The sequence below is a fragment of the Hylaeus volcanicus genome, chromosome 8 (assembly GCF_026283585.1).
Source record: "Hylaeus volcanicus isolate JK05 chromosome 8, UHH_iyHylVolc1.0_haploid, whole genome shotgun sequence".
Classification (NCBI taxonomy): Eukaryota; Metazoa; Arthropoda; class Insecta; order Hymenoptera; family Colletidae; genus Hylaeus; species Hylaeus volcanicus.
Genome location: NC_071983.1, coordinates 11243957 through 11267547, shown reverse-complemented (window position 1 = coordinate 11267547; position 23591 = coordinate 11243957). Strand labels below are relative to the sequence as shown.

Sequence of the window (23591 nt, the reverse complement as noted above, 5' to 3'; positions counted from 1 at the left end):
AACTTAAGCAGTATGAATATCAATAAAAAAAAATGTATGTTTTTGACCCAGAAAAAAATACCCCCTTAACGAATGAACAGATTTCTTCGTCTTTAATGAATCTCCGCTTCGTTTATTAAGAAACAAACTTGTCCTGACGCGCCTTTCTCGAAAATTTTCTCCAGATAAGGATTTCGCCTATCCCTGGCTCGAGGTTCAGCTGGACCAGTCGATCCAGCTCGTCTATCTTGGCCAAGGAGGGCGAAAGTGCCTGTTCATCTGCTTCCCTGTCGTCCCTCACACCCGCCCCCGCCGTTCGATATCCCCTTTTTTCTGAAGGTGTAGACGAGCTTACAAGACCCTGGCTGTAGAACGCATTTCCTGGCGGACACGCGAGCGCAAAGCTCCTTCCACCCCTTCTTCCACTTCTTACCGGGCGGCTCGAAGGTGCCAGAGATAGGATCCTTCCGCCTCGTCGTGAAAGAAATCCCGCGAGGATTCAGGAACGAAGGATAAATCGGCTCTGCCTTTTCACGAATCTTTCAACCCCTTTCGCCACTCGAATCACTCTCGAGAACCGTGGAATGACGCTACTCGGTGGATTTGTGAATTTCGTTAGACTCGAACGGTGGCAGAGTCAATGTTTGGAGAACTCGATGAACGTGTTTGCGAGTCGTCCGAATTTTCTTTACTTGGCGTTTCGTGCCACTGAACTGGCCACCGAGATTATTTATTTTGTGATGAAAGGTGAGAGAAATTAGAGCTGAAGGGGTAGGGAAACGAATGTGTCGTTTGGAGGCGTTCAGCGATGGTTTCTCGTATGGTTTGTTATCTTTGCACCGTCTTTTTAATTACAATCAAAAAGTTGCCATTTTTAACTCCGAGTACTACGAACGAATGTATGCGTTCAAAGAAATCTTTTTGGCACAGCTTGAGACATACTTATTAGTGTTTTTCATAGTTTGTTACATTTATTAACTTTAAACATTTAGATTCAATAATTATCAAGTGAATGTACATTTTCCATTCTAATGTTTGTAATAAAATAATTTTGATAAAGATTTATAATTGGTTTGGTTTTTAGTATTTTTATTACCATTCTATATCATCAATAATAGGCTTGTATTACTATTCTGTGTCATTATTATTTTATATCATCATTTATAATTTTCTATTATTTTTATTACTATTCTAGATTAACATTTATAGGTTTTTATTGCTTTTGCTAATTTCTCGCGTAGAACCTCTATTCCTTGAGGATTTCGAGGTCCATACAACGTTGCGGTGCAATCACGAAATTTAATTGCATACTTGCAAACGTAACTTTGCCGTGTTTGTTTGGAAGATACACTGCGAACCGTATCGTCTGCGTGTTCTGGAGGACAATTCTAGAACAGACAGTGAAAGGAAATGTGAGGGAGGATATGCATTATTCATGGAATGGTTGCGATACATGAATTTGTATGTATGTGTATAGCTAATTTCTTGCGGTAGTGTCTCACCGAGGAATGGAGACAAAGTAATTTAAACTCTTATTTGTACAAATACCTCTACAGAAGTCTCGTACTAGTCTAGCATTGAAAGAACACGATGGAATTTTATTCTAGTATGTTTGAAGCAATAGCGGATATAATAAAATTTATAGGTTACTTTTTTGTACATATGTTGCTTCTTATATTTGTAATATACTTCAACTTGATACATCTTTGGAGTATTGTGTAATCGTTATTAGAGGTCGTTTCAAATATTAACTGTAATTGTCATTTATTATGTGTGTTACAATTCTAAATAGAATAGCGTTTTATACAACAAATTATTATAGCAACACATTAAACGCAATAGAATGAAAAATATGATAAGTAATACATTAAAATTTTCTTCTTATATTTAAAAAATTAAAGTCATTCTTAAATTATGCCACGAGGCAAAAATAACTTCAAGCAACACGATAAAATTACACACAAAACAGACATGCTTAACAATTTTGTGCAACTAGAATCCATTAAATTATGTAATATCATGTAATATCTTTACCACTATAACATAACCAAGTATAACATAAAATCTCAAGGAACTTCATATTATTAATCCATCCTCGTGTTACACGCCTAGACAAATGTTGAAACCAATGTTGAAATGTTTGTTTACTTAAATGCCTAATACAACATGACGAAAACTTGAGAACAACCTATTCTACAATTTCGTTGATAAAGAATTTCTGAAAATACCTCTGGTGTTAAGTCAGTTGCGATATCGTGCCCCGTTAAGACACGTTTGTAACAACGAACGTGGACGCTGTAATCAAGGAATACAGTTTCTATTGCCGCTTAATGTAACAGGAAATATTTCTCTCAAGATTGGGCGAATGCTAATACGCCCACGTTCACATAAATCAAACCGTTGGAGAAATTGCTAGCCACCGTCCAATATATTCGATCCTCCCCTCCCCTCCCCTCCCCCTGCGGGGCCGTTTCATCGACGAAACGATCTCGCAGAGCTTAATCCCAGCCGCGTATCCAGCGGGATGGATATAGCATCGAAGCGAAGCTTAACAGCCAAACTCGTGGGCGATTGTGGGAGTTCAGAAGGTCATGGCATTCTGCGGGACTGGGAAGATGAGGGTTCTGGTTATACGGAGATAGCGGGAGCAAAGGGTGCATTTATATGGGGCTGCTTCGACAACCGGCGCTGAGAAGGGTAAAAATAAACAGGCAACGCATTATCGAGTCAATGGAACGACTGGTCCATTATCATTTTTGATAAGCTCTCTCTTCCGCCTTGCGCGGGCGCAAACCTGGCAGATAGTTGTTTGCAAAATGGAAACAGTCTGTGGTCTGTGGCTTGAAAATGCGTTGTTAGTATTAGGGTCGCGGGCAAATAACGCTTTCGTGTAAGCCGATTATTTATGAAAGCTTGTCCATTAATGGCTCTTCCCTTTTATTTTTGTTCGAAGAGTGGAGATTACATTCTCCCGCGGTTCTCTAAAGTTATTTCCTAAAGAGTATATTCATTGATAGTATTTCAATCGTTTGAGTAGATATAGATAGAAACGGAGAAATTTTATTTTATGTTTTCATCGGTTTAATGATTAATAGAATTTTAGATAGGTAGAATTAATAATTAATTCAGAATACTTAATTAACTTTCAGATGTAGAGTATGTTTCAAGAGGGAGGATGAGGGGGAGGGGGGGAAGGTTAAACACAGACTAGTACAGATTAAATATTGCGTCTTGGCGTCATTTATGTAATGAATTCTTAAATCTTTTTAAAATAATACATAGCTCAATAATCACTAATGTCACAATTTTCAACGTCAATTACTAAAGTGAGATTAAAGCCGGTTATATGGATGAATTTATTCGCTTCTTTCCCTTTAATTCCAAGAATACAGTAAGTTTAACAGGCGTGCATTGTCTTCAATAATTGTAGTATTATAACAATTCTGTAGGGTGATTCAGCAGAATCGGTAAACTTGGAGGAAATGGGGCAAAAATTTATGCGCAGACAGCCTCGTCTCGGAGATTTCCTATTGCAGTTATGCCCTTATCGTATAATCCGATACAATCGTGGGGTTATTGGCTTCATTTGGGAAGCGGCACGACCAAGAAATTCACCAGTTGCTCCGTCTCCCAGAGGAAGTGCTCGAGTGGTCCCTCGTTAGAAATTCATGCTGCGCGCCTCCCTTTCCTCCTCCTACCTTCGTATCGCTCTCGAAAGCTCTCTTTTCAATGAACCTGTCCACGCCTAGCTGGAAAGCTTTCCGTAAACACGTAAAACGCCTCGGTAGGAAGTTTCACTTTGTTCGCGAGCGCGCCACCAAACAAGATATATGTAGATACATAGTGCTCGAGACTCGATACAGTCTTTGCAAGCATCTTCGAAAAAAAATTCATCTTCCATTCGTCTGGCACAAGACACCAGAGATGGTTAGAATACTCATCTGGCTAAAATATATCGCATAGGGGAGATGTATTTAAATTTGTTGAGATCCGTATACGTATGTGATATGTGTATAGATATATGAATACGTAGATCACCGAGTGTGGCGCTGTATGACACCTCGATATACCTGTCGATCTAGCTCCCGTATTCTTCGTGAGTACGGCGCATCTATCTCTTCTTCCGCTGCATAATAAAGATTATTATCTATTACAACTCTATTTAATTTTTCCCATGAACCTAACAACATTAATGGAGAGACGTAGGTATAAAATTGGAGGGACCAATATTTGGCGCTCGATGAACAAGCATTATTTGGTACACTCCGATTAATCTTTGTTCATAGAATTTTTTAATGTTTTTTGCATCACAAATTTTCCACGGAATTTGTCGTTTAAAATTTACATCCGAATCTGGCATATTTTATTCGTTGTCAGAATTTTTAATCGATAGTTTCCATCGAATTTTTCACTCGATATTTTCATATCAGAATTCTTCAATTAAAATTTTCATCGGAAGTTTGTATGTAATATTTTCGCCAAATTTTTATCAGAATTCTTTATTTAAAATTTTTATTAAAGTTCTTCGCTTTTTAATTTCTATTAAAATTCTTCAATGTTTCATTTTCACCGGAATTATTAAATTTTCGATATTCATTAAATTCTTCAATTTGTAAGTTTTATAGAGATTCTTAATCGTAATTATGTAGTCTTCAACTTTTTTCTTCATCTTCAATAGTTGAAACATATCTTACGAGAAATCCGAATTATACTTCGATTCAATTATTATTAGCACACGTAATGAGCAGAAGAAGAAATCAAAAATATCGCGATAGGTGTTATTATTACATTGCGTTGATGAACTATTTTTTCACAATTCAATTGTATTGAAATGATCAATAATTGTACCAATTGTATAAAATTGTTCACACCAAGTAATCCTAGATAAAAATTCTGTTTTATAAATAATGGATTCTCTTGCAATTTTTATCATTTACTTCTTCTCTACATAAAATGCAAACAATATATTCTAAAAATAGGTGATACAAATTCAAATAAAAAATGGATTCGAACAATGCACTCGTTGATACAGATATCACAAAGAGAAACTCTCAGCAGCATCCGAAAAATGTACGCAATTCAGGCTTCAGAAAACAGATTGGCTAGACGTGTGACTATTTCATAGCCTGTTCTGTTTCTGGGAATTACACCCACGACCCTAACTGCTCAACAACCCTGCGAGGGCTCGCCCATAACTGTAAACCACAACTGCTCCCATGGTCGCTTTTCCAAAACGAGCACTTTACCCTTGTAACGTTTAGGTCCGAGCAATTCGTTTCAACCGAGGAGAAACGATACACCTTGTTTCGTTAATGGTACTCGTAATTATTCGATAGTACTATCGAAATGGTTCGACATTTATTTCATCTTTTTCGAGAAATTAATTAATTCTTGGTTAATAATTGTAACAAACTGAAACTAACAAATGAAAAATGAATTCGCTTTTGCAAAGCTTGAAATAGAAAATATAAGACTTATTTGCTTGAAGCAATTTTTCTACGATTAGAACGATTGTTATGCAATGAATTTCGAGATCGTTGTTGAGATTTGGCGTTGGAATTGCCATTTGATATTTATTTCGAGATTCAGAGTGTTTGGTTTAATTAAAGGGGTACCTTTTTTTCTGTATTAAAACATAGATTTTTTTTTTATATTCTTGTTGCTTGAGGTCTTCATAATATTCTACTAAATTATATTTAAAAAATTTACAGACTTCGCGCACACGCAAGAGTTGGAGAGATTGAAAATCAAGTGACCGGATATCTCACGACTAACTGATCGCGAACCACCACTTACTGCACCATACTTAATGATTTCCCGCGACAGGACATTTTTATTTCTCCGAAAATCCCTTCATTGGTTTGTGACGCACTAAGAGCCAATTGTAACGGAACATTCTTTTGTTACTACACTAAAATCTCCTTAAATGCACAAATTTCTATACGATAAATGCACAGAAACCATCCACACCACTTTACACTTTGCACTTTACACTTTACATTGTTAGTATTGTTAATAATCAATTTAACTATTGTCAGAAATTAATATTTTTATGTTGCAATCAATAGATATTAAAATATTGACAACTTTCTCACGATTAATGTCTCGAATGAATACTTATTCTGAACCGTAATTGTTATTAATGTTTAATCGAACACTGAATGATACTGTATGTTCATAAATGTTAAATTATTTAGGATTAAGTTTTAATTGTTCCAACCAGTAGATATTAAAATATAGAAAAATATCTCACGACAAGCTGTATAACGAGACATATTTATTCTGTTAGAAAGAATATTTACAAGATTTATATTATATTAAGAATATTTATTCTGTTAAAAAGATTTTCAATCATAAAATTCCATAATTGTCAGTCAAGTGTAACTGTTCACATAATAGGATGTCCTGTTAGTCTGATTGAACACGAAACATTAAGGTTGTTAGATATTATTGTGTCACGCATTGATAGCTGGTAAAACGTTTAGGCCACGCGTAAGAATTCCGGGAACCGGACTGACGACTACGAACTCCAAAGAAATGAAACCTAAAGAAACATTAGGTATCGTAGATTTGCTGCGTGAAACCTAATGGTGACTGAGAGTCACCTCTCGAGTGCAAAGGGTTAATTTCTAGGTCATTACTAAAGTAAAATATTTGTCCTCGGAAATAAATTGTAGACAATAAAAGAAAAAAAATTCTCACAGTATCGAGTAACGATCATGTCGTCATGTCTCCTTTCGTTTCCTGTATTTCCCTGGAAGCATGCACGCGACTTTATCCTCTATTACGCGTATCCATTCTCAAGTACGTCCGCATATTGTGCAATTTGATCGAGGCGTCCTTTGATGCTTTGTAGAAAAATCGACGGTCTACGGATGATGGCGAACCGATGCGTATAACATCCGTGTTACGCTTTGATATCGCGCGACGAGATTGCAGATTTCCATGTAAAGTGTCGCGTCAACGTTGAACGGCGAGATTACACGACGAGACGTTAAACGCGTATGCTACTTAGGACTGCAGAATGTTACGAGGAAGTATAATGTATTGTAGATCATGCGTTGCTTCGAGCAACAAAGCAACCGATACCAAACATAGTGTTTTGTAGCAAATTGTTTCCTGAATCGTATATCCTGTTTTCCATACAGGCTGTGCTCATAACAATTACTATGGGGAAGTGACTGTTATTTATTAATCTTTGAAGGAGAAATGTGTCGTACAGGAAACATTTAGTGTGTTCGATGGTGATTCATTATTTGTTAGTTTGGGAAGAAATTGTTTATGTAGTTATTCGATGAAATGATTTACTGTTTAATAAGTTTAGTAAAAATATGATTTTATCAATATAGATATAACATAGTCGTAACACTCTTTTACATTCATCTACAATACATCTTTATATTCTATTTTTAAAGATACAGTAACATGTTTAACGAGTACCTAATTTCAAATACAACATTAAATGATTAATTCTATCAATTCAAAAAGTACGTTAATTTTTCATAAATATTGTATTGATAATGTATTTATATAAATTCATAGCAAATTAAAAAGTTGTCCAATGAAATTATAAAAAGTAAATTCCTTATCCCTTTTAAAATAATAAATAAGTCAATAATTACCAATATTTTTACCACAATTTTCAATGATAATTATAAATATAGAATCAGTGCTACATTTATAAACTTACTTGCTCCTTCACCCTCTATTTTCAAAGATGCGTATGTTTAACAAATATTCATTGGCCCCAAAAAATGTCAAAAACTATCATTAAATTAATCTACTAAAAAGAATATTAATCTTCCATTAGAGCTGGTTTCGAGCAACAATAAGAAAGTTAGTGCTCGAGCAGCTTACATTGAATTCAGACGATTTGAAGTATCGAAAACGTTAAGCGGCTGTTTGATATAAGCTATCGTTGTAAGCAAGGAGAAAACTAGATCACATTCGCGAGATACTTCCCGACCAGCATCGAACGAGAAAGAGTAATGCGGAGGAAAAGAGAGTGGTTACGTGGTCCATTATCGTCGGCAGACTTCCGGGACGCGAATCGATTCCAGCGTCACTGACAGATCGATTATCGTCGGTGGATCATACGTGTGCAGCTTACGGATGTAATCAGATCGAATCGAGGCGAGTTGATCGTGTGGATCGAATCAGGTAGCGTTGGTCGGAAAGACACGTTCCCAAAGGTCGAGTCGAGTCGAAAGATTGAAACTCGAACGGCGAGCAAATCCTATTGCTCTCGAGCAATAGACCGAGACCAGGTGTCTGATAAAGTGGCACATGCCAGGAATGATTTCATCGAAGAACCTTAGATTTTCAAAGAGTGTCATAAGCAAATTGTAAACTCAATTGATATAGAAAAGAAATTAGTAACAATTCTACGTGAGGATACTGTAACGTTCTCTTTCCTCTCGATTTTTCAGACCATATTTCCGTCATAAAGTTACCTCACTAGTTCTTGGATCTACTGGCTTGAAGTGATCTTTGTTTCAGAATTTTAGGGTTCAAAATCTAGCAGTATTCTCATTTTTTTAAGTAGAATTGATTTCACGTGAATTCAAACATTAATCATCGATCTTGGACAAATGACATTTATTCCATTAATTGTAGGCTAGTTTTCAATATAATATATACATATATATATATATGTATTTAACATAAATATTTGTTGATCTAAGATTATTGAAATAAAGTGCTTCACGATTTCCTCTGAGCTCGACAAATATTATTAACTATTCCATTGGATATCGAAGAGAAAAATGAAGGAAACAGAAATATTCTTGAAATTCATTTTTATTAAATTCTTCAAACATAAGAGTTAATGTATCTTCACCGTTAGCAATAAATATACGAACATTAAGTTTTAAACAAAATTCGGAACGAATTAAGACGTTGGTTGAATAAACCATACCACTCTTCGGTCACCAAAGAAAATTTCTTTTACGTTTCTTAATGATACTAAAATGAAAAATAAATGAAAACTAGAAGATCTTGGCACCCCTTTTGTGCGAAGGCTCGATGTTGTGGCTTCATTAGTGTCATAGTAGACATTCGCCCCTGATTACGACGAAGGCGTGGAACGCATCGAAATCGCTTAAATTACAACACACGGTCGTAGTGGTAATAATGATGATCGTAATATCGCGAGCTCTTCGAGGAGCACTCGATTAATTTCGCCGTGGACTCGGGACATTAATTATCCTCGTCAGCGGCCGATTAATTATGCTTGGTTCACCCCTCTCCCCCTCCTCCCGGCCCCGCGCGAAGCCACGTGTACGTACGCGTTATAACGAGCAGCGGAACGGCTTTTGTTACCAGTCACGCTCGTTTGATAGGAAAACTCATCTGATGTGGAGGACCATGGGGAAATTGTGGTTTTAGCGCACCTTAACCGAGAGGTCTTGAAAGACATTTTGAAAAAAAGAAATACACACTTTACGGTTAATAATTGTCTACCTATAGATTCGGCGTTGACATTAAGTAAGAATAGTAACATTTCTTACTTTAGTCGATTAACGAGGTGGTTTAGTTATAGATTTTAAGGAAACATAATGAATTTAACCTCTTAAGGGATGAATTTTAAATGAATTCTTTTTACTGTAATCAAATAAACACAAACCGAAAGCAGTTAGTATTTGTAGAAGTATTTTAACATACTTTTATGACGTCTCACTTTAATGTAGTGTATTTTACAATTCCGAAAGGTACCGTGACCGTAAGTAACGGTCATTTTAATATAAACGGTCATTTTAGTTTATCGTTAGCATAGAATATCATCTAATCCAAAGGGATCTTTAGATCTTTTTGGAACTCTATACTATACTACAAAAGAAAACTATTAGTAATCAATTTGTATCTTTCCTTGGACGCAGCTGTTCGCCGGGACCGCCTGTATGTTCAAGTCTCACAACAAGGTTTGTGCTCTTTCTGTCTTCAAGTGTTGTGTATGTCTGTCTAACATGCTGTCGTCTCCTCGTTTTGTTCCTTCCTATTAGCCATGTATTTTTATCCGTATCGTACACATTTTTCTATCGTGATTATTTTCAAAGTTTATACAAAAGAAGTGGAAAATAACTTTAACGTAATATGTCTGCTGTAAACGCATTGCTTGTCAATTAAAATGTCAAATGGGTTTCTTGACTAGTAAATTGTATGTTCTCAGTATTTCTCAGTAGGATTATAATAATTTCCACATGTCAAATTCAATTAAAAGAATTTTAATTTCGTCGAGGCTTGTATACATTTACTTTTTTCTTTTTTAAATTTAACATTTAACTTTCAAATTTAGTTTTTTTTAGTTCTTCAACGAGAAACACTGTCACACATTTATATGGGTAACACGGCGATCGACGTGTTAACCTTCCTACATGAAAGCAACGCGTTGGATTTCCCTTCCTCGTAGATATTTTTATTTATTTTTTAACTATTTTTTTTATTTATTTATTTTTCACCTTAAGAAAAAAAATTCATACAGTGTGTTTGCTTGGATATTAGCAAAATCACGGTTGAAAGAGTCGCGACTAATAGTTTCCTTGGCTCGTCGAGCCGCGAAAGAGGAAGGACGAATTCGCTGGGATTGAATTAGCGAGGAGGATGTCTTCGTCTGAGTCGACCCTCCTCTATCGACTACCAACCCAGACGGTTAGACAACGCTTGTCCCTCAGGCCCCCTCGCGTTTTCCTCCTAATAAAATTTCATTCGCAGTCTTTACCGTATTGTTCGTCCTGGCTCTCTAGGAACGTCCTCGCATCCTGCCTCGCAAGCCTGCACCATTCGTTTGGCGTATTGTTTGGTTTCCACGCACGTAGTTTGTTCGCTCGTTCAGCTGCTCATCACGCTTTGTGTCTGTTAGTCCACCGGTATTTCCTAGTGTTTGCAAAATGCTCTGTTTAGAAAACTCGCCTCTGTTTCTTGTACTTCCAATTTCGTCATTGAAATTGACCCTTAACCTTTCCAAACTCGTTGGACAGTTTACAAGAAGAGGGACTCTAGATTTTCGGTCAGCATATCTCAACTTTTTCGCTCTAAACGTTTACTTTGTCAAATCCGTTTTCTAAATTGCCTCTTTTTAATTTTTGAAATTAAAATTTTGCTTACAATTGTATAATAATACGCGAGACAATGCAGATTAAACATTTAGTTAGTGTAAACCTAAATAAAGAAGTTTGAAGGGAACAAAAGTAAAATAATATTTATTACTTATAATCTGAACATACAAAAATGAGATTCACGGAGATAAAATATTTTCTGTAATTTCAACGTAACGTACAAATCGCGAGCTGTATGAAATTTAACATTTTAATGAGAATCTTGAGGCTGGCGAGGTGTGCAGAGTTTAATAATATTTGGTTCTACTTTCGAGTGATATAATTTTAAGTAATTTTATTTTCAAGTTTTCGAGCGATTTTTTCGTTAGCTAGTATTTCAAAAACAACATTGAAACTCCTTCCAATTAAATATGGAGTTGGACACGCTATAATTAAAATTTGAATCTACATCCACAGCAGTTGGTGTACGTATTAAATAATATATTTTTGATATCGCCAACTTCAAGGTGCCAAAGCCCACAAGGGGGATTCATTTTCTAGATAAAAGGATTACTTTTTTAGATGGAAGAAGAACTTGGTAAAGTGACTCTAAATATGGTAAAGATAACTAGTAGATTCGGTTTCTCAGTTGAAAACAAATTTACAAGATAAGATCAAGTGTTTAAATTTGTGCGGAATTTTGAAGCAGAAAATTTATTTGATACCAATCATATTTTTCTTAGTTTATCAGTGCTCTACACGCCTTCAAAGTTTTTACACTTTAATTAGGGCCACCCTGTATAGATTGTTATTACATCAGATATATTTGTATTTTATAAATTAAAATTTAATGGAAAACGAATCATGCCAGAAGTGCTTCGATCTTTATAGCGCACATTTACAAGTAATTAAATAAATAGCATTCCGACGTATAGAGACTTATAAAACTGCAAAAAAAGAATTTAAGAATCGCAATCGTAGAAGCAACCCCAGCACGAATAGACATCCCGAGCAGACACGCGGCAATTATTTAACAAACTTCTAAGAAAAATCACCAGACCGTAATTACGCAGTAATTGGAAAACGTTGATCGCCGATTCGAGCGAGATAGTGAAACTGCGCGTGCCTAGGTAGGTAGATCCAGGTATTCCTAGGATTAAATCGTAGTTCAGCAATTACCGGCGACGATTTCGTCGACAATGAAGGACGATTTCACGTTGAGATTTTCGTCGAGTTCGGCGAAACTGCGAGGAACCGACGTCGACCAGAGACGGAATGGGAGGGATACACGTTGCGCGCGCGAAACGGAATTAGTGTCGGGCGTAATTGCGTTAATGGAACACCCCGTAGGCAAACGGGGTCACGTATTCTCGGCGGGAATCGTACGAGAAGAATGCAAATACTAATTGGCTGGAGTCATGGATTGTTGCATTGGCCGATGTCCGCGGCCAATACGGGATCATGTAATTGGACGCATTCGTTCGCGGCAGTTTGATAATTGCAGTTAACGCGGTAACTGCAACTGCAGTCGCCGCTCGTTCGACCGCGATTGATCACAATCATCGAGGGTTTTTACTTCGCTGAATTGAACAGAATATACAATAATCAAAAATAAGAGAGGCACAGGAAAATTGAAGGTTTCATTTGATTTCTTTCTATATTTTTTTTTGTATTATCATTATTATTATCACGTTGACTGGCAGACTAAAACTTATAGAAATTTCTACTATAAAAAAAACTATGAAAATTATTAAGAATAAGGTGAAGACAGGAAAAGAAACTTAGTAATAAATATATCTAAATGAATTCTAAATTGCCAGTAATTGACAGAGAAGATTGTGTCACTGTACTTTCCAGCGCATCGTATCCAATATTATTTAACCGGCTTAGAAAAGAACAAAAATGATCAAAAGTAAGATGAGTACATTAAAAGAAGCTTGAATAAAAATATGAAAATATAATAAAAAAAGAATATGAAAAAGAGGAATAATAATATAAAATTCATTGAAAAATAAAACAAAATAACAGTAGGAGAAACAAAACATATGCTTGAATAAAAAATTTAGTAACGTTCCTAATCCAAGCATATTTTGTGCGTACATAAACTCAACGATACTTTCGAATGGAACGTTTCTATAAAAGCATCGAATGTGTATCGATTCTGTTTGATACTACACTCGATGTCCGATTACAATTTATAGCCGGGTATCGTTAGTACAAGTATCGATTCGTTATCATTTCCATCGGTAATTAAGCGTCATTTACTTCTGCGAAATTCGCCGTTTCCAGCATGGTCGTTTGAATAGTGCAACAGATGGACAGGGAAAACGAGATACACTCCTCGTTCATGGATTTTTCATTTATATTCCGACTCGACGATAATTGGATTTGAATAATTTGACGATTGAATGGAACTGTCCGAATTAACGGCAATGAAATTGTTCGACGGTTGCATTTCACCATTTTTTTTCTTCTCTTTTTTTTTCTAGGGAATTGGAAGTGTACCGTGTCAAAATTTAGTGGGAATTACGTGTAAACGCTAGACATTCGTATGGAATTTTTGACCTTGATTGCAATTCGTTAAAAATAGCGCAGGGGTATCCTAGAAAATATTACATTATGGCATTATTAAATAAAATAATACATTAAGTATCGAATAACCAGTTCAACGCTAATTAAGAAAATATATATTGCAATTTGTGTGCTTTTTCATCATTAATTTCATTCATTTTTACGACGAATTCCAACAAAGTCTGTGTGTGTTGCTTTTGCGCCGTTATTGATACGAACCCCACAATTCTATGTATAATTAAAACTATAATTAACACATTGTGTAGTACAAACTCCATACCTCGTTTCATTCGACTATTGCCTCGTTCGAGCAATAATCCACTTTTTAAGCAACAAAGATGATTCAACGAAGATGACGACGTCAAACGTGGTTGAACGAAGTTTTTGCATCCAGAGAACCAGCATGGTACTGCAGATGGATACAACAATTGCTTTCGGAACGGTACCAGAAGACCACAGCTTATCACGCTTGAAATTATTTTCCGTTGCAGTAGCGACTTAATAAATCGGAGTTCTGAAAGCGCAATATTTTCTGGAGTCAGAGATGGCTAGAATTATCTTCGAATCATAAATTGTAAACAAAAACTTGTAGCGATTTGCTCCCAGCATTTCATTCCATTAGCACATCATTCTATTAGTTAGTCGCTCGAGTAAACTTTCATGTGTTCAACCATGAAACACGAATTGATGGTACCAACAGAACAAAGCATACGAAATAGAATTCATAGATTATGCAAAAAAAAAAAGGAATAAAATTTGAAATATATTAGATAATATAATGGACAGCTGGGCATGAGATATAAATAATAGTGACACTATATAACTGAATATAACTACATCATTCTAATAAACTCTGGTAAACATGAATTAATAATGTTGCCAATGAGCACTCCTCGCGAATACTACAGAAGTGGTACACGTACTACCACAATCTCAATGACGTGGTAAAATAAATTTGGAGATACACTTGGAGAAAATTAACAGTTTCTTTATTTTAAAAGAGGTATCTGCAGTAAGGTGTTATACTTTTGAGAATCTCCATTCCTTCGGATTTCATGAAGCCCCGTGGCGATGGTGCACACCGCGTTCAACGAGTTCTAATTAGTGACGTCAGCGTGTCGTCGAGTCAATTTACGGTATTTTAAGATAAACCGGCAGGCACCGTCCAGTCGTTGTCCAGTTTCCTCCGTGGCCAGAGATGGGCAAAATTGTTATCTTGACAAAGATCCCAAATAATAAGTAAAAGATAAACAATTCGTCGCTCTTGGAATAAGAATCAAAATTTGAATTATGACATAAAACGTTTCCCAGTGATTTTTGTGAATTTCGTTTTCCATCTTATGGGCATAGAAACGAAAATATATGTTTTTTAAGTGGAAGGGATTTGAATTCTTGAAATAAAAATGAAGATTTTATTTATAGAATGAAATATTTCACAGTGAATTCGATGAATTTCATTTTCACCTCGCGACTTTATGGGTGTAGAAATGAACATTTAAATGTGTGTGTGTTTTAAGTGGAAAGTCTTGTTCGATAAATTTGCTTTCGTTAAGAAAAACAAAATCTTTAAGAAAAATTTAATTTTCGAAATGAAAGTTAAAATTTGAATTATTGAATTAAATATTTTACAGTGAATTTTGTTGATTTTTATTAACACCTCGTGATTTTAGAGGCGAAGAAAAAACATTTAAACGTGCCTTTTTTCCTTGAATGATTTAAAAATGATTTACAATTTGAATGGTTAAGTAAGCAATTAAAGATGAACAAACCAAGATATAAAATCCCAAGTGAAAGGTCTATAAATTCAATACATCTTCGTTATGAGTCCCAAGTGAAAGGTCTATAAATTCAATACATCTTCGTCTTCCCTAATAAAAAAGGTAGATTTTTAAATTATAGTTTTAATTCGAAGAATGTAATATTTCGCAGTGGAAATGGTGAATTTTATATGATTTTTGTGAACAAACGAATGTGTTCTTCAAAGTGGAAGGTCTTTAAATGAAATCGTCTTCTTTATTAAACATTCAACCTTTAAAATTGAAATAAAGATTTTAATTCTAGAATGAAATATATTACACAGTCAATTTGATGAATTTCATTTTCTTTTTAGGACCATTAAGTGATCAAACAAAAATTACAGTATGTCGTTTTAATTAAAGGTCTTTAAATTCAATAAATCTTAAATAAATATTGTTAATAAATTATTATACATTGCCTCCTTTCACCTAATAACGAAACAAAGTTTTACCCATCTCTGTTCGTGATTGTGTCCGTGGCCTTTCTGGATTCCAGTTTTCTCGATTAGTATCGCGTCGATCCTGAGAACCGGTCTCGCGATTCGATGGTATCGAATGACTCTGACGCGATTAATTAGGCTCGCTCGTCTCGTCATCCTGCCTCGCTGAGATGGATGTAATTCGGGGTTACGTGAGTGTCGTAACGGAACCAGCTTTATGCGTGGTCTTTCCCATTTGATGAGAAATTATGTTTTCTCGGTGACTAACAAACGCGAGCATGCTTTTCGAACACGTTCCGTGTTCTTCTAACGTTTCTATTTCGGTCACGAACGTGCTGAACGTTCCGTCTTTGATACGTGTTGCATTTTTGGAATGTGTCGCACATCTGTACGTGTGTCGATAAACCTGTGCTGCGTGTAGACAATCGATAGCTACACATCATTGCAGCAGATTAGACGACCTAATGCGTGGACTGTTAATATGTAGTTGATAGTCTAAGAGAAAATTGATAAAATTGAAAAGAGATAATCTAGTTAATAGTTGGTAGTCTAACAGAAAATTGATAAAATTGAAAAGAGATAATCTAGTTAATATCTTAATTAATATCTTTCCAATTTCTCCAACTCAGCATTTAAAAAAAAAACCAATCATTCATATTTACGGTGAATTCTTCTTTTTTAAACACGTAACCAGTTAATTCAGTCACACGCGGGATAGCCTTGAACCGTCATTCTCATTATCCCAACGTTAAATTACCTCTCTCACGTTTCCACTCCCTTCCGTTCTTCTTTTACACATCCAAAACCTTCCAATTAAAACGACACGTTTAATTACATTCCAGACTCATCTGTATTCATCAAAGAATGCGCTTGTAATTCATTGTACGAAGTTGCGCACGCTACAATCTGTCGTTCTTCCCTTCTGGCAACCTTTCACTCTCTTCTTCTGCGTGTGTGTGCGAATAATTCCAGTGATTCATGTCACTGCGATCCGATAAATCGGATTACTCGTTACTCCTGGCCGTGAGTTCATGGTCGACAGTTTAAATTCCATTTTAACGCGAATTTCTTAGTATTCAAAGTTCGATACCTGTGTAATCTACTTGCTGACCCGAAGCATACACCTGCGCTTGTTTTTTCTATGAAAATCTGTATGTTCTTCATTTCCAAATCCATGAAACATCAAATATCTCCCAAAATGCTCCTATAATCATATCCTCATACCTTTCCACGCAAACTATTAAGAAGAGACCAATCCATTTGATTTTAACCCTTTGCAGTCGAGAGGTGACTCTCAGCCACCATTAGATTTCACGCAGCAATTCTACAATACCTAATGTTTCTTTAGGTTTAATTTCTTTCGAGCTCGAAGTGTCGATAAAACAATTGTCGACGAGGTAAAGGTGAGGTAAAGGCTTATTCTCAAATCTAGATAGCTTAGAATTCATGGCGATAGAATACTAAGAAACATCTCGAGTTGCAGGTAGATACCAGAAAAAAAGGCCTCGAGTGCAAAGGGTTAAATAATCCAGGATTCTAACCAAGAAAACAGGTGCAAGTGTATTCTGGCCAAAAACAAAAATTTTGTCCATCGAAAGCTACTTTCCATCGCAGAATACACCCTCCTTCACCTTTCTACGATAAAATTACCCTATTGCGCAATTATAACAAATAATCAAGTGGTACTTTGTTTGCAGTTGGGGGATGCGATGTTCGTCGAGCTGCCACGTGTTCGATTGGACGGCGGTGCACGCGCTTTTCGGCAGCATTGGGGTTACGAATCGCGGCCCCTGGCACCTCCGCCGCCTCTGATCGAGGAAGACGAGGCCGCAGTTGAACCAGAAACGGTCAGCCTCAGGGAAGCCAACACCGCGTCTCCGATAGGTGAGTACCCGCGCAATTCACGACCGATTAATCTTGTTTAAAGAGCGACAAGCGCGGTGAATGGTTTCACCGACGTTGCGGACGCTTATAAGGATCGTCTCGCTGGGAAATGCGACGAACAGGTTGCCTATCTCCGATCTGTGGAATCGGCCGATTCGAGTAGGTTCGCGGAATGGGGAACATTCACTGTCCGGCACAATTAGCGGACCGTCCGTTGCGATGACTTTAATAGATCCGCGTGGCGAACGCGGCTAACAAGTACTAGGAACAAGTTTGATGTTTTCTATTTTAGATGGTAGACGTGTTACTTGGGAATATGCCTCTGAGTGCGCCTCGATTCAGTCTTTAGTTAAATTTTTAATGGTCAACGTGTTAAAGAAAAGATACATCGAAATAGATCGCCGTGAACCCATCGTCAATTAGTTTTTAATAATTAATGAATTAAGAAACTAGTGAGTATTCAGTACGTATTGATGAAAATTGTTGACTATACTTTAAATTTTAATTACAATTTCTATTAGCCTTCATTTTTTCAATCACGAAGTTGTTTTTAAATAAGCATAGCGACTATTACGAAAATTAATCTAACCACATAGCTATTAGCCTAAGAGCTGGCTACGAAAATCACGAATGATAGGGTGCAGTGAAAATTTGTATCTAAAAACACTCCTTACTAGATGACAAAGCCCATAGCGCTGCAGCCAGACGGCGCTCCCGGGGCTTTTTTTTTTTTAATCTTTTCAGGACTGCACTCAAAGATTTCATTTTGATTAAAAATGAACGTGTTTGACCGCCCGCCTACGCTTCTAGCCCTGGGAGCGCCTTCTGGCTGCAGCGCTATGGGCTTTGTCATCTAGTAAGGAGTGTTTTTAGATACAAATTTTCACTGCACCTTATCATTCGTGGTTTTCGTAGCCAGCTCTCCGTCTATATTGCCAAAGATGGGCAAAACCCCAGGGTTCGAATAAATCTGAAGTTTGCCGATATGTTTGTTTGTCTCGTTTCCTTTTTTGAACATTTTCCAAAGAAGGAAACGAGACAAACACATCGGCAAACTTCAGATTTATTCGAAGCCTAGGGTTTTCCCCATCTCTGGCTGTTGTTGAATAAACAAATAACTAGCATTTTATTCAACTTATTCTAAAGCTTTTCGAACAGAATGAGCCCAATATTTCCCTCGACATAATATCCCGATGCTATTTCTTGGCCCACCAACACGATCCCTGCAAACTTAATGGTTCCTGTTGGTAACGGAGGCGCACGCCAGAAATGTGTTCACATTCCACGATGCATAATGAGAACACGGAATTAGCCGATTTGTCGGAGCGCAAATCGCGCGCATCTCCTGCTTTATCTCGCGGCTAATGCCCAGAGAATCGGACCACCCGGTATTAATTGCGCTTTGTTTGAATTGTCGTTGAAACAGTCGCCACTGGCAAATACCGCCGGCTATGTTCGTAACGAGCAGACATTGTTTGAGAGGTGCAATTCCCCGAGGGCACGTGGGTCCCTCGTTTAAAGAGCGTCGAACAGCAGGTGGCAAAGAAATCATTTCCATCCGCGCCGGAGTTTCTGTTAAATTCTTAATAAGCGGTTATTAGTGCTGTGTGGCGCCAGAATCGAGCAGATTGAAGAACAAATTTTTGGCGACGCTTTATGAGAGTTTCGCTAAACCGATTTGTAAACGCGCGTGCCAGGTGGTTTGATTCTGTGATAAGGGTTTCGGTCTTGGAATATCTTGGTTGCGAAGAGTATCGATCGATGGTAACTGCTCCGGTGGTAATAAAAGTTCTCGACGAAGCTACTTTGAGTATTACAATTATAGGGATTATTTTATGGCTGTGCGTTCTATTTACAATGATTTAAATGTGATGTGTATTCAGGCAGGAATGTGAAATCGAAATCAAGATGATTTTTGATGATAAGTACTGTTTACTTGAGATGGAAATTTCTTGGCGCTCTGCATTAACGGTAACTGGTAAGTTGATTATGCCTACATTATCAACGCATGTGCAGTCTGCAATGCAGAAATCTGCTAAACCGATGGTTGATACGATAGGTCTTCGCTCCAGTTGGTGATGTAGTTCGAACACAGGTTGCAGAACAACTATTATATCGACTACCAATACAATAGTTTTAGTTGTTTAACACTAAACCCACCGCGACCGTTTTCAAACGTCTGTGTACAGTTCTTATATACAATAAATAATTTACAATTGTTTCATGTATTCTTGAATTTAGTGTGAAGTATTTTTGTATTCAATTGGAAAAAGTACGCTGCACTTTATTTTAGGGAACCAAAAATTGTTGAGTTTTTTTTTGCAAAATATTTTTCCCTCTTTTAATGTGTTCAGCTTGTGGGAGCTTCGTACCTGTGTTATTGCTAAAATTCACCTAAGCCACCAAGGACAATTCACCTTAGTTACCAACGAATTGAGAATCCTTTCTCAACGATTGGAATCGTTGTTTACCGTGAAAGTTTCTCACCTTCTCAATGGCGAATCCCAGGATCGCAGAATGATTAGCAGAAACCGACGAATTGCGCGTGAATTCGCTCGAAACACTTGGTCGATTCCATTGCCACACCATGAGAAAGAGGAAGGAGGTTTCAATCAACAGCGAATCCTCGAGGTTCCTGTTCGCCAGCTCGAGGGTCGCTTCGTCGCCTCGAGAAACGGTCTCCACTAAGCGCAAAGATCAATTCCCATGATCGTACGAGTGGCAATATCGCTCGAATTCTTTCCAATTTTCTTCAGGTTTCAGACAATCTTCTTTGTCCCCAATTTCCTTTGAACATGCTGCTACCATACCCGTTATTGCGCGTCTGCAGGGATGCATTTACATGTCGAGCACGGCGTAGTTCCAACGCCGCCATAGAGATATGTGGGATGTATGTTTCCTGATAACACAAAATTTCATTTCTTATTCTATTATCTACAGTTTTATTTTGTGGAGCTATATTTATTATTTACAATTTCACTTCATGTAATTGTTTTTATTATAGCCAATTTTATCCGATACATTTATTTTTATAATTTATGGCATTATTATATTGAATTTTATTACTTATAGTTTTATTCGGTACAATTATTTTGATTACTTTCAATTTTACTGGGTAAAATTATTTTTCTCCTTAACAATTATATTCTGCACAGGTATTTTTAGTTTTTATAATTTTATAATTTTATTATTTGCAGTTATACAATATAGACGTTTATTCTCACACTTTATAATTTTATATTTATTATTTAAAATTTCATGGAGTATAATCATTTCTGTTATTTACAATTTGATGTTATAGAATTGTTTCTATTATGAACAATTTAATCATATATAAATACTTTTATCGACGAAAGTTTTATTATACACAATTAGTTCTACTTATAATCTAGAATATCCTTACGTGCAATTTCATTAAAGATATCTATTTATAATTTCAACGAAATCTCTTATTATTGTATCTAAAACAACCATACTAACTTATATGTAATAATTACTAGCAACCTGTGATGTGTGCTATTAAATCATCCACATTGTAAAACGTGTACAAAGAATTTATTTGACTATTAATCTCGATGATTCACGATTCAGTAAGTAGCTTGAACCGAACAGGGCGAAAGCATCCACAAGGGTAGAAAGTTTCTTCGCCGTCGAGGTTTTTCTTTTCGTCTCCAGCCGTGCAACCTGGCGTGATTATAATTATTATTGAAATTGCACGCGGCCCGTAATAACACGCGTGTAACGGACGTGTTTCCGAGTGACGGCAATCACGCGACGCAACGGGGATTATTAATTTAAACGTAATACCACGTGGAGATTGCGAACCGGATACACGTGTGAGTGCGGCGTTTCTGTACAACTTTGGTGATCGACCAGAAGGCACACACGCATTCGATGATAGTCATTTAAATTTGAAAAAGCTTGGCCGAAGTCTCGTTGCGTGCAACACCGTTGGGTAGATGTTTGTTTACTGGTAAAAATCGCATTTTGTTCCTTTTTCGAGTTTGTTTAAGGTCACATCAACTACATGGTTATTAGTGACCACGTTAATATCTACAATTCAATTACAATTTATTCATTATTTCATATTTCGTTAATACATCTGCTAGTTTGAGAAATTCGTTTCTATTGTTGAGAATCGTCTGCATATTATTAAAAAGTTTGAATTCTACGTTCGCCAGTTTCTGCAATAACACTCGAATTGGGAGATGTTTTGAATGCTCCTAGGGATAATCTGAGTGAAGTTGTTTGTATTAGATCTAAGATTTTTAGTAATCTTTTAAGTGCTGAACCATATATTGGTGCACCATAATCAAGTACGGGTCTTATGATTGCTTTATATGTTCTTAATATCATTTCAGAATTTGCTCCTCATGACTTTGATGCTATTGTCTTTATTATTTTTATTCTTTGTTGGCACTTAGCCTTCACCCTCTTAATGTACGGTTCCCAATTCAATCTTGTATCGAAGATTAATCCTAGTATTTTCTGTTGTAATTCCATATTTATTTGTTGATTGTTTAAATAAAGTGAAGGTTTGATTCCTGAATACGATGATCTATTTATGATCATATATGAGGTTTTTTTCTCTGAAAATTTAAACCCTGAAGTTAAAGACCATTTGTATAGATTATCTAATGCTTCTTGTGCTAGTTTCTCAGTTAGCTTTATGTTTTTGCCTGTGAACAACTAAATTCTCTTACCGATTAAATATTCAGATTCAACACTTCATAAGAGACGCACAAGAAAGCGAACTATCTATGCTTACAAAAGTTCTGTTGGAATATTTTGATTCGGTCAGAGAGAGATTCGTCCCGAGTGCTTACACTAAAAAAAAGTTGAGAATCGCTGGGAAAATATTCCTGATGCGATCATCGGTGAAGCATTGTCTGAAGCACCGGACATGCCCTCACCGGAAGAACCATCCTAGCCTATACGGTTAGGCTGCCTGTCACCATGTTGATTCGAGGCGCGTCCGTGATGCACTCGTAAATGCACGCGCCTTTTCCACCCACGTGAATGCATCGTCGGGCTCCGCGAGCCCATCTTCGCGATTGATGACACGAACGTTGTTCTTGGGTTGCGTAACTCCCGTCCTCGAGTTCTCCTCTGTTCTTTTGTAATTGAACCTCACAGAATACTTATCACGGGAAATCAAAGAACGACCATGAATGGCTCGACACGACAGAAGGATCGTCTAAGCAAGGAGAAGTTTCAAGGAAATCCATTTACAGTTCTTATCTTTTAAATACAAATACACTCTTCCAAATAAGTACAACAAAACGAAAATATCCTTAAAAAAATTTTCAACTTCTACAATAGGAATTCAACAATTCAAAAATTTACAGATTCGCGAACACGCAAGAGTTGGAGAGATTCAAAATCTAACTAACTAAACTAACTGATCGCGAACCGCCACCTACTGTACCATACTTAATGATTTTCCGCGGACAGGACATTTTTTTTCTCAGAAAACCCCTTCATTGCTTCGTGACGCACTAAGACCCAATTATAACGGAACATTTTTTTGTTACTACAGTAAAATCTTATACGCACAAATTTTTATAACGATCAATGCACAGAAACCATCCCCACTGCGGACCACTAATACCAGCTCTTCGAATATCATGTTCTTATCATACCAGAAGTAAAATTCGAGCCAAATTCGATTCGTGCAACCTCCTCGTTCATCATGATCTCCTCACACAAAAGGTAAGTTTCAAGCAACAAATAAAAATTATGATACCAAATCGCACACGACGTTCTCCTGACACAAGAGGTAAGTATCGCGAAGAAAATAAAAATTATGATACCAACTCGCCCATTACGTTCTCCTGACACAAGAGGTAAGTATCGCGAAGAAAATAAAAATTATGATACCAACTCGC

The 23591-nt window shown here is 36.6% G+C and overlaps 1 protein-coding gene across 1 annotated transcript in view; it reads left to right on the top strand.

Annotated features, from left to right (window-relative positions):
- The window catches only part of LOC128881104 (uncharacterized), a 102269-nt gene that overhangs the window by 52902 nt on the left and 25776 nt on the right, over nt 1-23591 (top strand). Inside the window, exons 4-5 of the mRNA XM_054131839.1 lie at nt 9858-9899; nt 17517-17703. Coding sequence (XP_053987814.1) covers nt 9858-9899; nt 17517-17703 — 229 coding nt within the window. The remainder of the gene's footprint in view (nt 1-9857; nt 9900-17516; nt 17704-23591) is intronic.